Source organism: Strigops habroptila, chromosome 6 (assembly GCF_004027225.2).
Source record: "Strigops habroptila isolate Jane chromosome 6, bStrHab1.2.pri, whole genome shotgun sequence".
NCBI lineage: Eukaryota > Metazoa > Chordata > Aves > Psittaciformes > Psittacidae > Strigops > Strigops habroptila.
This window is the reverse complement of record NC_044282.2, coordinates 71,077,449-71,092,617: the sequence shown is the minus strand read 5'-3', so window position 1 is coordinate 71,092,617 and position 15,169 is coordinate 71,077,449. Positions and strand designations below refer to the sequence as shown.

The 15,169-nt window shown below is 44.1% G+C and overlaps 1 protein-coding gene across 2 annotated transcripts in view; it reads right to left on the bottom strand.

The window, feature by feature from the left end:
• Positions 1 to 9,052, bottom strand: part of HAO1 (hydroxyacid oxidase 1) — a 28,741-nt gene extending 19,689 nt beyond the window's left edge. The window contains exons 1-2 of one of the 2 annotated variants that reach the window (XM_030490903.1): positions 8,979 to 9,052; positions 851 to 1,002 (exon numbers count right to left, since the gene is read on the bottom strand). In XM_030490903.1, coding sequence (XP_030346763.1) covers positions 851 to 962 — 112 coding nt within the window. In that variant the 5' untranslated portion in view covers positions 963 to 1,002; positions 8,979 to 9,052. Of the gene's footprint in view, positions 1 to 850; positions 1,003 to 8,734; positions 8,943 to 8,978 lie in introns of those variants that run through there. The other variant, XM_030490902.1, reaches the window with a different exon arrangement.
• Positions 9,053 to 15,169: the final 6,117 nt, after the last annotated feature.

Below are 15,169 nucleotides of genomic sequence, written 5' to 3'. Positions count from 1 at the left end.
TCTTTGCATGCAACAGGCACACCCTGTGACCTCTTTCTCAGGTTTGTATCATTCTGCAGTGGGTTAAAGGAGCAGGAAACAGTTTCACATCTCAATTGGGGTTAACATCCCATTTCTCACAGCCTTTTAGGTAACATCTTTTTGCAGCATCTCACTGGCTCCCTGGGATGCTCTCAAAGAGCTCTCTTTGAAACAAGTATTTAGATTTAGATTAAAACAAGATTTAGATTAGACATTAGGAAAAAATCCTTCCCTGTGAGGGTGCTGAGGCGCTGGCACAGGGTGCCCAGAGAAGCTGTGGCTGCCCCATCCCTGGCAGTGTTCAAGGCCAGGTTGGACACAGGGGCTTGGAGCAACCTGGTCTAGTGGAAGGTGTCCCTGCCCGTGGCAGGGGTTGGAACTGGATGAGCTTTAAGGTTGCTTCCAACCCAAACCATTCCGTGATTCTATGAATTATATATCCCAGACAATCAAAGGCTTCTGAATTTCTAGAAGCAGTTCTCTAACAAACAGGAAGAAGGTTGCTGTGACAATATATATAGTTATATTCATAGAACGTAGAGAAAGATATATAGACAGAACCCATTTTCAATTTTGTGTGTTGCAAATGATTCCCCTCTTACACACTGCGTTTCTCATCCCTATTCCATAGCGAGGGAGAACCTCTACACAAAACAGTCAATGGAAAACAGTAAAAAACCAGAACCAAAAATCAACCTGATCACTCTGAGCAGCAGCTCAAACCCATCCTGGCCACAGCATCAAGAAACCAAACCAGGCTTCACAACTAGCAGGCCCAGCATCATTCTGTTCATCTCTACATCACTGAAGGGGGCTTTGCGTGGCTCACCTTTAGCAGTAGCTGTCTCTCCATCGGCGTGAGCCATGCGCTGCATGGCAGTGGCTCCAACACAGATTGGCATGCTGATCCTCTGCCCCAGGACTGAGGTCGACAGGTCCATCACTGACACGTCCCTGAGCACCCGGGGGTACAGCTTCCACCTGACACAAAAGAAGAGCATAAAAAGCATTATTGGGGTTACTTACAGTTCCTAATGGGCAAGAGCAGATTTTTCCTGCTGTCAGGAGAAAGATGGTGAAAGATGAGGTTGGGCTGGAGCAGAACACCACTGTATGACCTAGAGCTGCAGCAGGACCCACAAAATACACAAAGCAGAAGGGACCAAAGTCCGTTGAGGCTGAAAGAGGCAAAGAGCCTTGGAACACTATCAGCTGGTAGCATTTGAAAGACAAGACAGGAGGTGCAATATAATCAGGTCCACAGTGAGTCTCAGACTCTTGAAGTCTTGGGGCAGAACTGGGTGTGCAGGAACAGAAGTCATCAGCCCGCCTCAATTATTTCTTCTATGGACTAGGGAGCTAAAAGACATGATTTCGGGATAAAACCAGCCTGGCCAGCAAGCTTATCCCTTCCTGTCCCTATGCTATGGGTCTCTGCAGTGAGACTACTGAGAAACAAGCTGCCACACATGACACGGGTGGCCAGGATGGCAGCCCTGGCTTTCCCCAGCTTAGGGGTGTGGAAATCCACTGCACCACATCTCTGCTGGCACAGAGACTGAGCTGCTTTGCTCAGAGAGGTCCTGTCCCCAGCAGTTACCAACCACTGTGCAACATGTAACTGGGACGTGCCGCAGGGACTCCAGACTTCCAGGAAAAGACCAAATGTAGGCACTATAATTTGGTCCAGGATTAGACCAAGCAGCACAACTGCTTTCCCAATAGGGCAAATTACAATCTAGCCCTTGAACAATGTGGTCCGGCATCTGCTCAACTGTTCCTAACCATGCTTTGCCTTCAGCGTGTCCACTAGAAACCACATCAGCCCAGAGCTGGGCCTGATTTACCCCCGGGGTCTTCATCCTTGGTACAAATAGAAGCTGACACCAAAACAAAAACACAATCTGAAATTACAATTTGCTGCAGTCAGGCAGGACACCACATGCATACACACACAAAAAGTTATCCCTTTTTTTCCCCACTCACCAGCATAACACTATCACGATCTCTCCTATGGGCTCAACTAGATGATACCATAATATCCAACCCCTTATTAATAGGGTTGCATTCCTGGGGATCCCTGTGAAACTGGACTTTTTGTCCCCACCCAGGCAATGCTACAGGGCAGCCACTGTTGCTACAAGCCACAAGAGGGTGTGCAATAGCAGGGGCTGCCTCTGCACACGGGTGTACGTTGAGCCTGGCCAAACACTCTACAAGCAGTAGCAGGGTACGCATCCATCTCTCCCTAAGGCGTCCCTCCCTCTGGAAGGAATCTGATGGCCATTGAATTTTCATTACAGACAATCATTAAAAGCTTAAGCTCTAGTACTGCTGAACCTCTACCTGCTCAGCACTAGACTAATATTATTGCTATTAGGATGGATACAGCAACCAGAGCCACTGTTACTCTCAGACTCTGCTCTGACAGCGAGTAGCAGTTAAGCTTGAGTTCACATATCAAATTGACAAGCTAGAAAAGAAAAAAGACAAGACACAACCTCTTCATTTCATAGAAAGATTCAAGAGATGTTTCCACAAGAAGCCTGGGGCAGAGCCAGGATGAGACCCAAGAGCACGGGGCTGTGCCAGCTCTCCAGGAAGCGCTCCCCAGGGAGGAGAAAGATAGTTATGATGCTTGGAAGGAGATGTGTATCTGTGGGATTCAGCTGTATCATTCAATGCCAAGACACACACTGCAAGTATGTCTCCTCAGGCATGTTTTCATGCTATTGTATGGGTTTGTTGTTTTTTAGGGGAGGGTGGGACAAAGAAAATAGGACTTTTTTCTCCTCCCTTTCTTCCTAGTTCTCATTCCAAAGGCTTTCTCCCAGCTCCGAAGCACCTTTTACCAGCAAATATAAAGAAAACAAAAATCCTTTCATAACCTTGCTCAGTTTTACGGTCAAGCCCAAAAGCAAAAAGGTTTTCCCTCTTCCCATCCTCCTAGTTTCTCTGCTTAGAGGTCCCAGACCTCTAAGATTTTTTCCTGGTGCAACAAAGCACACATGTGAGGGTCGCTTGTAAAGTACCAGCATTTCTGCAGTGCTTTTAGCTGGGAAAAGCAACAGAAAGAGCAAAAATCCTCTCAATAGAGGATGCAAGAAAAATGATGCTGCTTCAAGCAGCCTCCTTCCCGCTCACATTTATGTGCCATCAAATTACTCTGTCCCTGAGCTTTTTGGGGTCCTCGGGCTTATGAACCCCAAACTTTAAATATACATGTCTCTCCCAAAGTCTTCTGTGGCTTCTCTTCCCTTTGCACCTTACCAGGTTGCATCCTCTTGTCCAACATCAAGCAATAACTGAGTATTTAGTAGGTTTCACTAAAACCGCCAAAAGAGATCACTACCTTAGCATTAGACTCTTTAATTAAAACCTGATCTTGCTTTGGAAACAGGGGTGTTTGCAGCTGTGAGTTCACTGGACACTTGAAGTGAGGCATTTTCTGGACAATCCTTAGGGAAATGCCCTTAACAGCCACAAGCACACCCCAAGAGCTGTATTTCCCGGTAACCAGAGCACACATTCATTCCACTGCCACACATCTCTGAGCCTGTGAGTGAAAACATTTCCTGGGTAACCTGTAAAAAACCTGCATTTTTTTAGTCATCATCATCTCATCACCCCCAGTTTTATCCAGCCCAGTCCATGCTCACGTGCTGCAATCAGCAATCCCAAGTGGGTGCATCTTTCTTCCCAACTGGAAGCAGGGCGATGCTGCAGTGTGGGGAAGGCAGCGAGCACTCCTGATCTAGTCAACTTCAGCTATATGCTCTTTTAGAAGGGTGAAAGGGAAGGAGGGGGATTAGTGGTTTGGGGTTTTTTCCCCCTCTGTGCTCAAAAAATTCAGATTATCTTCTGACTGAGGTTCTCCTGCCGTTGGGTGAGAGGGAAGCACTCGCTGCTTGCCAAAATCACTGTGAATAAACAATGACATTTTCAAACTACAACACATTTCCAAGCAGCTCTTCTTGTTTCCCTTCTGAGTCCCTACCAAATCATCCCTTTGTGCTGCGTCACGAGCAGTGTGTCTGGGAGAGGATGCAGAGTCTTCATCCCAACCCACTTTGCTGCCTTCCCATGGTAAGGGGCAGGCGCCAGCGCTGTGCCAGGGTAACCAACACCTCCTTTGGCTTGAGGGAAATCAATTTTCTCTCCCAGGGTGTCTTACCATCCACACAGTGACTCTTTCTGCAGCAATCTATGAATCCAAGGTGAGAGACATTGCAGAAATCTAACTTATTATCACAAGCATTCCTTTCCTTTTCTCCCCCCTACAACTCCACGTGCATGTTTAACCCCAATCACATTCTCATTCTCAGCCTTCCTTTTTTATCCAATATTTCGGTTATTTATGTGCCTGGTTATTTGAACACCCTCAACACCGAGCTACAAGATGATGTTTGAGAAAGACATGCATCGATGCTGTCACTGATAAGCATGACAACAAAACAGATCTTTTCCAAAGGCCACCGGGGAGTCAGAACGTGTCACAGTGGATTAGCAGGAACGTGTTCCTACACACACAGACATCCCCTTGCATTAACATGCTGAGGTGAGATTTCAGACTGATTCCTTCAATGCCATGAAGCTAAAGGCGTCCTGACCTTGTCACAAAATCTATTCTCCATTCAAGCCCCTCACTTCCTTGAGAACTTGAGAGTGAATTTAACTGCCAGACTGCATGGGGCTGGAAGGACAAGCAGTGTTTTGGGATGCAGAGCAAGTGCAAGGTGAATGCAGTCAGATGCCATAGGGAGTAACATGTGCTCTGACATCCCAAATCATCTTTTCTGGCCTTAATGCCTCACTTACACCAGCGCTGTCTCCACATCATTTGAAAATTGTGAGTAAAAGGCAATTATCTGGCCTTAGCAGGAGCACACTGATGTTGATATGTGAGCTTCAGCTCTTCCCTCAGTCCCAGGAGAGCTGGAAGCTCTGGGAGAGTTACTGTACCTGGTGTTAACCTCATCTTAAGCACTGGCCTTTTGGAGCCATTTCATATGCTGGAATCTGATTACGGATCCAAAACGCTTTGAGCTCCTGTGCTGACAAAGGCCAGGACATTCATCATGTAATCAAATGAGAATGGATTGCATTGGCCATTCCAGAGGTATAGCAGCATTTATCGACACAACTATTCATTTGTTACATTAGTCCTCAATAATAATCTATTTATTTCTCCATAAACACAACCATTCGGTTGCCAGAAAGAGACAAATTCAATGCTGATTTTCCCCCAAATACAATCCATCCCAGCAGTCTTGTTTACCTAAATCATCTTGTACCACAAAGGCATGGGTTAACAATTAATGTTTCTGATCACTTCGGTGCTTTCTTTTCCATTTAAACACAAGTATTTATGCACATATCTAGAAATACTTAAATAAACTGTAAATGTTTTTAATCAGGCTGCAATTTGGCTTCTGGCAGTGGAAATCAAAGGGAAATGAAGCTGAACGTATTTATTTCTGTCACAGAGTCATCTGACTTTGTGATCTTTGTGGCTCAGGGTGTAAAGTCCATCTTACTTTGTATTTACCCACAGGCTGTGCTCAGAAACGGGGAGGAAAACCAGTAACATGCAGAAGGACTGTGTGAGCGTCAGGGCGAGCAGCAGTCCTGCATCCTTTACAGTTAGACCATGCTTCTCCTAACAGCATCGAAGAACAAAAGATTTTAGAAGTTGCTTGTGTCAAACAGGTCTTTATAAACCAAAATACCATGAGGACTTGATACCAGGTTTCTACTTTTTCTAGATGTGCTGCCAGGAAGCCATTGCAATCACACTCTAGTGAACTGTTAATGACAGTATCCCATGTGCTCAGAAACCAGGAACCCACCACCGCGTGCTGTCCCTCAGCAGGGACAAGTGGGAACCACCGTAGCTATCGAGATAGAGCCCATGGAGCCCAGTGCTCAATGTACCTCCAAAGAGGTTCACCAGCACATTACAGGGGGTCACCTTTGCAGAGGAAGGTCCATCTGGCTGCAGGCAGCAAGTGCACACAAGGGCTTCATGGAAATGCTTCAGTTTGCAAACAGACGGGTACAGGAAGGTACTAGAAATGTGGAGAATCGTTTAACTTATGTTTCTGAGTGCTACATAAGGGCTGTTTTTAAACTCTGACCACTTTTACTATCATTTCCCTCTGGCTATGGACAGATAAAAAGCACGTTTGTCCATGAAGCTCTGCATCCTTCCCACTTCATGCTGGTAAAGGTGGCAAGCCCCAGCAGATGACTTCAGCTGCAATACCCATCATCACAGGGAGAGAAGTGCTGGCCCTGCAGCGACCAGAAGGGAGGGGGCAGTGTATCTCCCCAGGGAGCTGGGCTTCAGGCTCCCATTGATCTGCTGCGTGACCATCAGCATGTCACCATGCTTTCCTGTGCTTTGGTGGACACCCAGAAAGAGATGCAGATGTAGGGTGATGCAAAGGTAACAAGCAAAGCTTTAACTTCAGCCCCATGACCTCTCTCTGGCTCTCAGCAAGTTCAGTTTTCTGATGATTTAATAGAGTAAACCTATTGTCAAGTCTTTCAGATTTTATTAACTGCCTTTTTGGAAGACATTTAAACGGCCCAAAGCTCCTGAGGAAAATAGATCTTGTTTTCTTTAAGGCAAATATACAAAGGGAGGGGGAGAAAAGACAGAAACACAGCTTCCACCCCCTTCCTACCTTCACTGCTGAGCAGGAACCCAGCATCAAGGGCTTTTCAGCCACACCAGGACCTGTCAAATTTATAGTGTCTCCAGCTTTTCCAGGCACTGCTGATTGATATCTCCTTCAGCTCCAGGCTGCCTGCAAGCTCTGCAGCCTTGAATGCCTAAATCTGGAGACTCCTGCTGAAAATAGGGTAGATGAGGTGAGCCAGAACCCCACAGGTGACCAGCCTGATGCAAGGCAGTCTTATCATCAGAGGAACTTACCCCTGTTGTGGGAAATGGCTTCAGTGCTGTGCTGCTTTTATCTCACCATGGACATCTAGCTCTGCTAATACCAACACAGCAAGTAAACATACCCAGCTTCTTGTGAGCCTGTCTCTGGGCAGTTTAGATCCAGCTTAATCAGGATTAGCTCTAGCAGTTAGTAGTAAAAACTTCACTACTTCTACAGTTTATTGCTTCCGAGCACTTCCATTGAGTGTCCTTTCCTTAACATCTCATTTTGGTTTTATGAGGACAAGTAACATCATAGCAGCATCTGGAAGCATTAAAAAACTAAACTAAAATAATAAGATTAGATGAGCACCACTATATCCCTTCCTGCTCCTACTTACTCCTCAAAGCAGAGCAGTCTTTTGGCCTGTGTTTGGGCAGCTCCAAGCACAAAGGGATTTCCAGTCCATGATGGGGGCTGCTGCATGAAGCTGTGAGGTCTCTAATAACTGGTCACAGTGGAGATTAGTTTTCTTCTTCTCCTGACATTATAAAGCTTTTCTATACATGTCCTTAAAATTAAGGTTCTGAGCTGGTTTCTGGGATCTGACCTTTGTGATCCAGCTAAATAAATTACTACTGAGTTTCTACAGCCTTAAAGTTGTGGGCCATTTCCAGGTGAATTGCTCACAGCCTATGGAAAGGCACCTGGAGCAATAAGTAGAATTGATGCCCTGCAGCAGAAAAGCAAAGTGGGGAGGGAGAAAGACTAAAGATAACTTGGAAAAAATCTTGTTTTGGTTTATTAGACTCAGAGGCATTAAAGACAAAGCCTTTAGAGATTAGCAAAGCAAGTGCAGGGGTATTAAATGTCTGCACCAACACAGCACCCGAAGGAAAGAGAAGCCAACATGGGTTGAAGCAGCTCGACTGGGCTCAGCTGGGCTGAGGCCATCAGCCTCCAGCCAGCTTCTTTCCTCAGCAGTGCTGGGGCTGATGCTCTGGGGGCTGAGCAGCAGCAGAGACTCAAGGGATGGGGAATAAATGTGAGTTTTGACACTCTTCCACCGAATCCGACAGCAAATGCTGACTGATTGTGTTGCCCTTGTGCTTGAGACAAAGGCTGACCCGAGTCCAGGTTTTGACAATGGTTCAGGGGCTCAGTCTAAGTGAAAACTAGTTTATCATAATTCCCATCATTTACAATATTTCCTGGTGAAGTGCTGAGCTTTTGCTGTACCCCCCCCCCAGCACAGCCTGGCCTCCCAGGACTAAGCCCTGGCTTTCACATCTCACTCCAGAGCTGATACACATAACTTCTTTCTGCTAGGCTATGGGGCTCTGATCCCACAATGCTGCACAAGCACTCTCCAGGGAAAGCTGTGTAACTAATCCAGCTTGGGAAGAACAAGGAAAAGGCAAAACTGGCTAAGGACTCAAAAGGTACAACTCCACCACAAGAATCCCTTCTTTGCATTATAGCCCCAAAAGTAGAAATCACAGCTTCATTAGCTGATTAAATATTGGAGCCAAAGGACTCTTTAGAGAATTTATGTTAATAAGTGAAACAAAATGCAGGTAAAGCTAAAAAGATGCTAATGGGGTTTAGGGACTGCTTTTTGACAGGAAATATTAGGTGAAGGAGTGGAAGAGGAGACAATTGTTCTGCAAATGAGTTCTGTGAGAGCATTTTTTGCTCAAAAAGAAAGAAGTTGCAGAAAAATGGAAATTTGTTCGCACATAATCTCATATTGCATCACATCTACTAATAAAACAGAATTTACACCCCCTACGTCCCACCCCAGCCTCAAATCATCCTCCTACCTTGAAAATGCTGCTACATTATCTGCTAGTGTTTCCTCATCATCCGCTCCGGAGCGGTAATAATCATACACTGATTTGGGGAGGAATTTTGCAGCATACTCCTCAAAATCAGCAATGCAAACCAGCTTTCCAGACATGTTTGCAGATCTCCCAGGGTTAGTTTAGTCCTACTTCCCTCTCTTTTAAGCTGTGTATTTTAGTCTGTAAATCATTAATAAAGGGACCTCATCAGGATTCAACTTACCCTCAAAAAATACATCAACTTCTTGTGTCATATTGGACTTCAGCACTGTTTTATTTCACGTAGGCAAGGGCAACCTAGAACATAACGGAATAAAACATGGCAAAAAGAAGATCAACCAGCAAGGAAATAAATATATAGGTGCAGCATGCAGGACTTAAACCTGCAATAACAGGAATGCACAGTCTCTCATGCACAGCCTTCATCATCCAAAATATCCAGGAGACTGAAACAAGAAAGATACTGTTTATGCCCTGAAAATAAAATCTTTATTTGGATGGTTTCTATATATAGGTCCCAGCCTGGACATTTAGGACGACACCTAACACAAGTGAGATTCCAGTTATTTCCATGAAAGTCCTGGATACTGAGTGAAGTGGCAGGGACCCGGGTGCTCAGGCATCTAACACATCCTCAGGCAAATGGCTCCTGATTTTAAGGTAATTCCACCTCCACAACCCACAGTGCTCTAGTTGGTCTTCAAATGCCATGAAATCAGATGCACTCACCAGCTGGAAATAAAACCAGCTTATTGAAAAGATGCCACTGAAAGTGTAACAGACTTGGTTAAGATTTCTTGATTGAATCTTGACTTAAATTTTAAGAAATATACATCCTTTGCAACAAGTATATGGTATTTATCTGACAGGGAACACTTACAAGTATATCGGGTGTACATAATTCAGCTTTCTGGCTATGCACATTTCGATTATTTAACAAAGCCATTTTCTGAAAACCAGATTTTCAGGAGAAGGCAGACATCGATACCTCAATAGGAAACAACCCCCCAGAGTATAGTGGCAGACTTTGGAGCATGCACAGGAGCAAAACAGCAGGCACCATGCTCACTGCACACTTCTCTCTGGTGCAAGCAAACCAGAGAGCCTGCATTTTGCTCACTCTTCATTATTTGCTGTGCAACAAGACCAAGAGATGTGCTGCAATATATAGTCATGCCTCACTCCCTCCAGTAATTTGGGGCTTTAAGTGACTTGATATTTTTATTCTTCATCAAGGCTAAAGAACTCTGATAACATCAAGTTAAATATACATGCACCTCTGTGAAAACCACAGCCATCTTCTTGCTGTTCATAAATGACTAGGAACAGAAAGTTCTGCAAGGAGCCAGAAAAATGCTTACAATTCAAAGGAGACTGTCAACTATCTTTGGAACGATCTCTCAGGGGCTGAGGCAGGAAGGATGGTGCCAGCTGTAAGCTCAGTCTCAGGAACGATTTAAAGGGAAAAAGAGCACTAAGATCAGAGAATTACAGAGTGGTTTGAGTTGGAAGGGACCTTAAAGCTCATCCAGTTCAAACCCCCTGCCACAGGCAGGGTCACCTTCCACTAGAGCAGGTTGCTCCAAGTCCTGTCCAACCTGGCCTTAAACACTGCCAGGGATGGAAGCATCCAAGGCCAGCTATTTTTATTTTGTATTTTATATTATGTATTTATTTTATATACATTTTATACATTTATTTTATATCTTATTTATAGATTTGCAGCTATTTCCCTAACTGCTTTCCCAGGTGAGGGCATCTCAGAGTAAGCTGTACAGGGTTTGTAGGGGATCATTTTCTAGAATATTCATGGGAGGAATTACTGCAAATTAATCTGAATATACATACAGTTACACCACGAGGCATTTATCGCACATCAGCGTCAGATACAATTTAAACCCAGACTGGTTTAACACTGACATTTCTCTGCACTCCCAGCACAAAACTGGGGACATGTCTGCTTTCATTAATTTAAAGTTTGCATCGCCTGTGCTAAAATCAGGTATTTATCCTAGAGCATGAGACCACGTGTTGCACGGTAGCAGAACATTTTAATATGTGACGCTGAATTCAGCCTTAATGAATTCAAAAGCTTTCAATATTGGAAAGTTGCACAAAAAATTGCTGAAGGGAGGGATACTGTTTCACCACTGGCGTCCTCCTGCTTTTATAATGTTTATGTTCACTTACAAAAGAGTTAAGCTCTGCAAAACACTTTCCACCTTGATCTTTCTCTCCACTTACAAGTTCATTTGCCACATTCACATGATATCAGTGATTTGCTTTACTGGTTGTCACTTGCCACCTGGGCTAAGAGTTCCTCTTCCCTATCACAAAGCTACCCACAAGCCACTCTTTGCAAATCCCCCTCAGATGTGACAACCACACACCAAAGCCCAACCAGGGTCACTGACTTCTTGCTGCAGCCCAGCCAATGTGCCCTGGGAAGCTCCACAGATATCAGGACTCCACAGATATTCTTCCACTCTAGCAGGAACCCCCCTCTTCACATTGCTGGGCAGTTTAGGAGCTGGGATGCAGTGGAAGGTGCCAATATCAACATAAAGGAAGCAAAACTAAGTGAAACAAGAAGTTTAATCTGCTGCTGAACTAAGGACTGCTTGGTCTCTTATGTGTGTAATCCCCAGCAGAGTGCAGCCAATGTCTCCCCAGCACATCTGACACCAACTAGCTCTGACACCACTTCCCTCCAAGTAATTGGCTCCTCATTTTAATGAATCTCTGGATGAGATGTTTCCTCTGTCCGCTTAATGAGACATCAGCTGTCTGAACTTTAACCTTGAAGCAAAAGAACAGCATCTGGCTTAACAGCAAAGAGTTTGCCCAAGCAGCCAGCCACGGCAGACCTCTCTGATTAAAGTCAATGGGCGATTCAATCGAAAGATTCAGATGTGATTAGGGCAGAGGAAAAAATAACCCAAACCAAACCCAACACAATGAGGGTAGCGTTAATATCCTCTCCCATATCTACTGCTTCTCACTTGTTCCTTTGGCAAGTCACCAGAGAATTACTAACAGAGAGCAGTGTCATGTAACTGGAGCTCAGCTGAACCAGGCTCTGCAAAGGAAACTTTAGTTCATTTTGAACTTTAGCTCAAAATGGGTATTGCAAATTCCAGAGGAAAAAAAAAAAAAAATCACACAGGGGGCTATTAAATAGATACAACTTCTGGCTTAGAAAGCACTCCAACCAAAAGCCAAAAAAGTTTTCTAAGAAATATCACAACGTGCTTGTCCTTACGTATGTTATTTACTAGGGAGGGAGATCACTGCACAACATTTTAGATCAAATCCTGCTGCGGGATCAGAGATATCATCGATGGTCTCCTGTCAGTGTGCAAAACACTCCCTAGATAAAGGATGAGCTGGCAGGGATTTTCTCACTTCAGCTACCTGCAGTAAAGATTAAGTGGAAAAGTTAACTGCAGTATGTGATTAAAACATTTTGATGTCCCAGTGATTACCTATTTCTCAAGACTTTCCTGCAAAGCTGTTTTATCAAGTAATTTACTAAGTAAATGGTTATTTTGACTTCCAAATTCCCCATGAACATTTGTAAACTTCTCGAATAAAGTCAGAAAATACCTGTCTACAGATTGTGAAGTGTTTTCAGTATCTGCCATCGGTCAGAGCTGAACCCATTTCCTTTGGCTCCTCCAAGTCAGTCAGAAGAATTAACAGAAAATTCTTATGGCATTTTTTTTCCCAGCAGCCATCTACGTCTTCATCATGAGACAGAGTGAAAAACAATGGACCTGTTGTTGGGATGAGGACAGTTTCTTGGCCATTCAGCACAGTGAGCAGGTAGCCCTAAAGAGGCCTGGTTAAGGGAGTTCAGAAGCCTGGGGTGGATGGAGACTGGAGCATTGAGCAGAGGACCAGTTCTCCTGGGGAGGGGTGTAGGGGGGTCTATGTCTGGATGACTTTGAGTACAATGAAAACAATCCAGGGAAGACCTACAAAGAGGTTCTCAGCACCCCAACTACACAGCAATAACCAGACATAAAGAGTGCGCTTACCAAGCATGATCTTCCCGTGTCCTTGACGTGGGCCTGATGATCAAACACTTTGAATGACCACTGTTGTTTCTGCATCCTCTGCAAGCACATGAGCCACTGGCACAGCCTGTGCCAAGACCATCAGCGCTGCCTGGGTTCAGCACTCGCACCCCACTGGAATTCAGATTAACATGTAAAAGTCTAAAGTACTGGCAGGCTCTGGGAAATTCCAATGAGCCAAGAAAAATGGCCTTTCCATATTAAAATGGAAATTTAAATGAAAATATTTGATCACTAAATCCCCATTTGTTCCCTGCACGTTTAAATATGGAGCTTTCCTTTCTGCTCAGGGAAGATGAAGTGAAAGTAAAGCACACACAGTTTTTAAAGGGTTTTTCTACTGAGAAAGAAATGAAGATGCTTAGTTAAAAGAAGTAATCACCACAGCCTTCATTAAAGTAAAACATACCACTTTTTACTCCCTGTAGGGAAAGGAATGAAAGAAAGTTATCAGCAGCCTTGGTTCCCTGGTAAGTGAGCTTACAAATGAACAACCACTGGTGCGTGATGGGTTCAGAGTGGAAAGATAAGAATTGGAGAAAACGCAGGTGGATTCTGGGAAGAGCTGCAAAAGCATCCCAAGGGACATCCACCACTTCCTCCCGGGCAGCCCCCCACAGCTGTGTGTGCATGTGTGTGTGGGTAATCCTCACAGAGAAAGGAAAAGGAGGGGATCCATTTCCTTCCCACTACCATATTGCAGCCAAAAGACTTGCTGAGCAGCCACACAGTTTCTCATGTGCAATGTGTGGCCAGCTCCTAGGAGGAGGCGCACCAGGGACTGGTTTTCCATTGCCAGAGCTGGGAGTTACCACTGCCTGTAGTATTCCACTTGCCTGTATTCCAGGGGAAAATTTTGTATTCTCACGAGACAGACCAAGAAGCAACCGATTAAATAGTAAAACAAGGGCTTCATTTGCTACCATTTCCCCTTCAATTTTGCATCAGGAAATCAATGAGATGGAAAAGAGGAAAACTAAAGTGAATGGCAAATCACCCAATCCATGCAGCAGTTCTGTTCACAGCCACTCAGGATACTCACCTAAAGAGAATGCATCTGTGTACCGGATCTGACAGTTGTTCACATCATCCAAACACCTTGCAGTAGTGGTTCTTGGTAGTCACTTCTCTCTCCTCCTAAAGCTTATTTCTTTAGCAATGGCTACTTGCTCTGAACTACAACCAGATGTGCCATTTAAATCTGTACACTTCTTTTTGGACACATCGGAAGAAGGGATGTCCTGCTGATTTGACGCTGCTGCCCTTCAAATCCCTGAGAGAGTTAGCACACAATTTACAGTTAGTGGATTTCTCAGGGAGGGAAAAACCAACTAACCTAACATAGAGGTGAAGCCCTCGAGGGTTCAGAGTTACACTGTTTTGCCCAGCAGCCTGCATTGGAGCCCCAGCTGCATTTTATACCTTCAAGAGCACACTGCTTAGCCCAGAGAAGCCTTCCATCTAGGCATGCTTCTTACAAGATTTTTTTGCCATTCATGTAAGAAGGAAGCAATTCATTAATGCACAGGTTTGGTTTAGAGTTTAAGAAATCTTCACAAGTCACAATGTCTATTATTAATTTCAAGAGCAGTATTAAAAAGAAATCATCTTTTGTTAACTACACAGATAACCCATCTACACACTGAGAAAATGAGAACTACAAGATAATCATCAATACAAAATTTATGTGAAATTTCAGCAAAAATACTCGTAAGTATAAATTTGCAACATTTTTTATATAAAAGACAATCCTGTATAACATTTCCATGAAGAAAACCTACATAACAAGTGTTGCCCAGCATGGGTGCAGCATATACAGAGTATTCCAAGATGCACATACAAGTTTCACACAGACCTCGAGGACGGGAGTTTTGTATTTCCAGCCTCTTTACAAAGTAACCCACTGGATTTTTGGAATGACTTCCTTTTAAGCATTCATGTTCAGCTCCATCAGGGACTGGTTTTCAGAATGGCATGCATCCCATTTGAAATTTAAATTGGTTCTCAAAACCCCCTTAAGTCATTTTTGACATACAGCTCTGGTTTACAAGCCTATCCTTACTCCAAACCTTTTGAACAGCATTAGGAGCAGCTTCTCCAAGGACATTTTGTCTATACTGAGGCTGCAAGAACAAGTTAAAATTAATCATATGAGAACAGTGATAACAGAACACTCAGATTGCACAAAAGGTTGATACTGACTTTTTTTGTTGGAAACACACCAAGTTTAATACTACTGTAACAGTCTAATTAGCATTATACTTGCATGATTCAGTCAAAATGTGTTTTAGTGGGAAAAAAATTGGTTCTGGAAAGTACATTAACATTACACTCT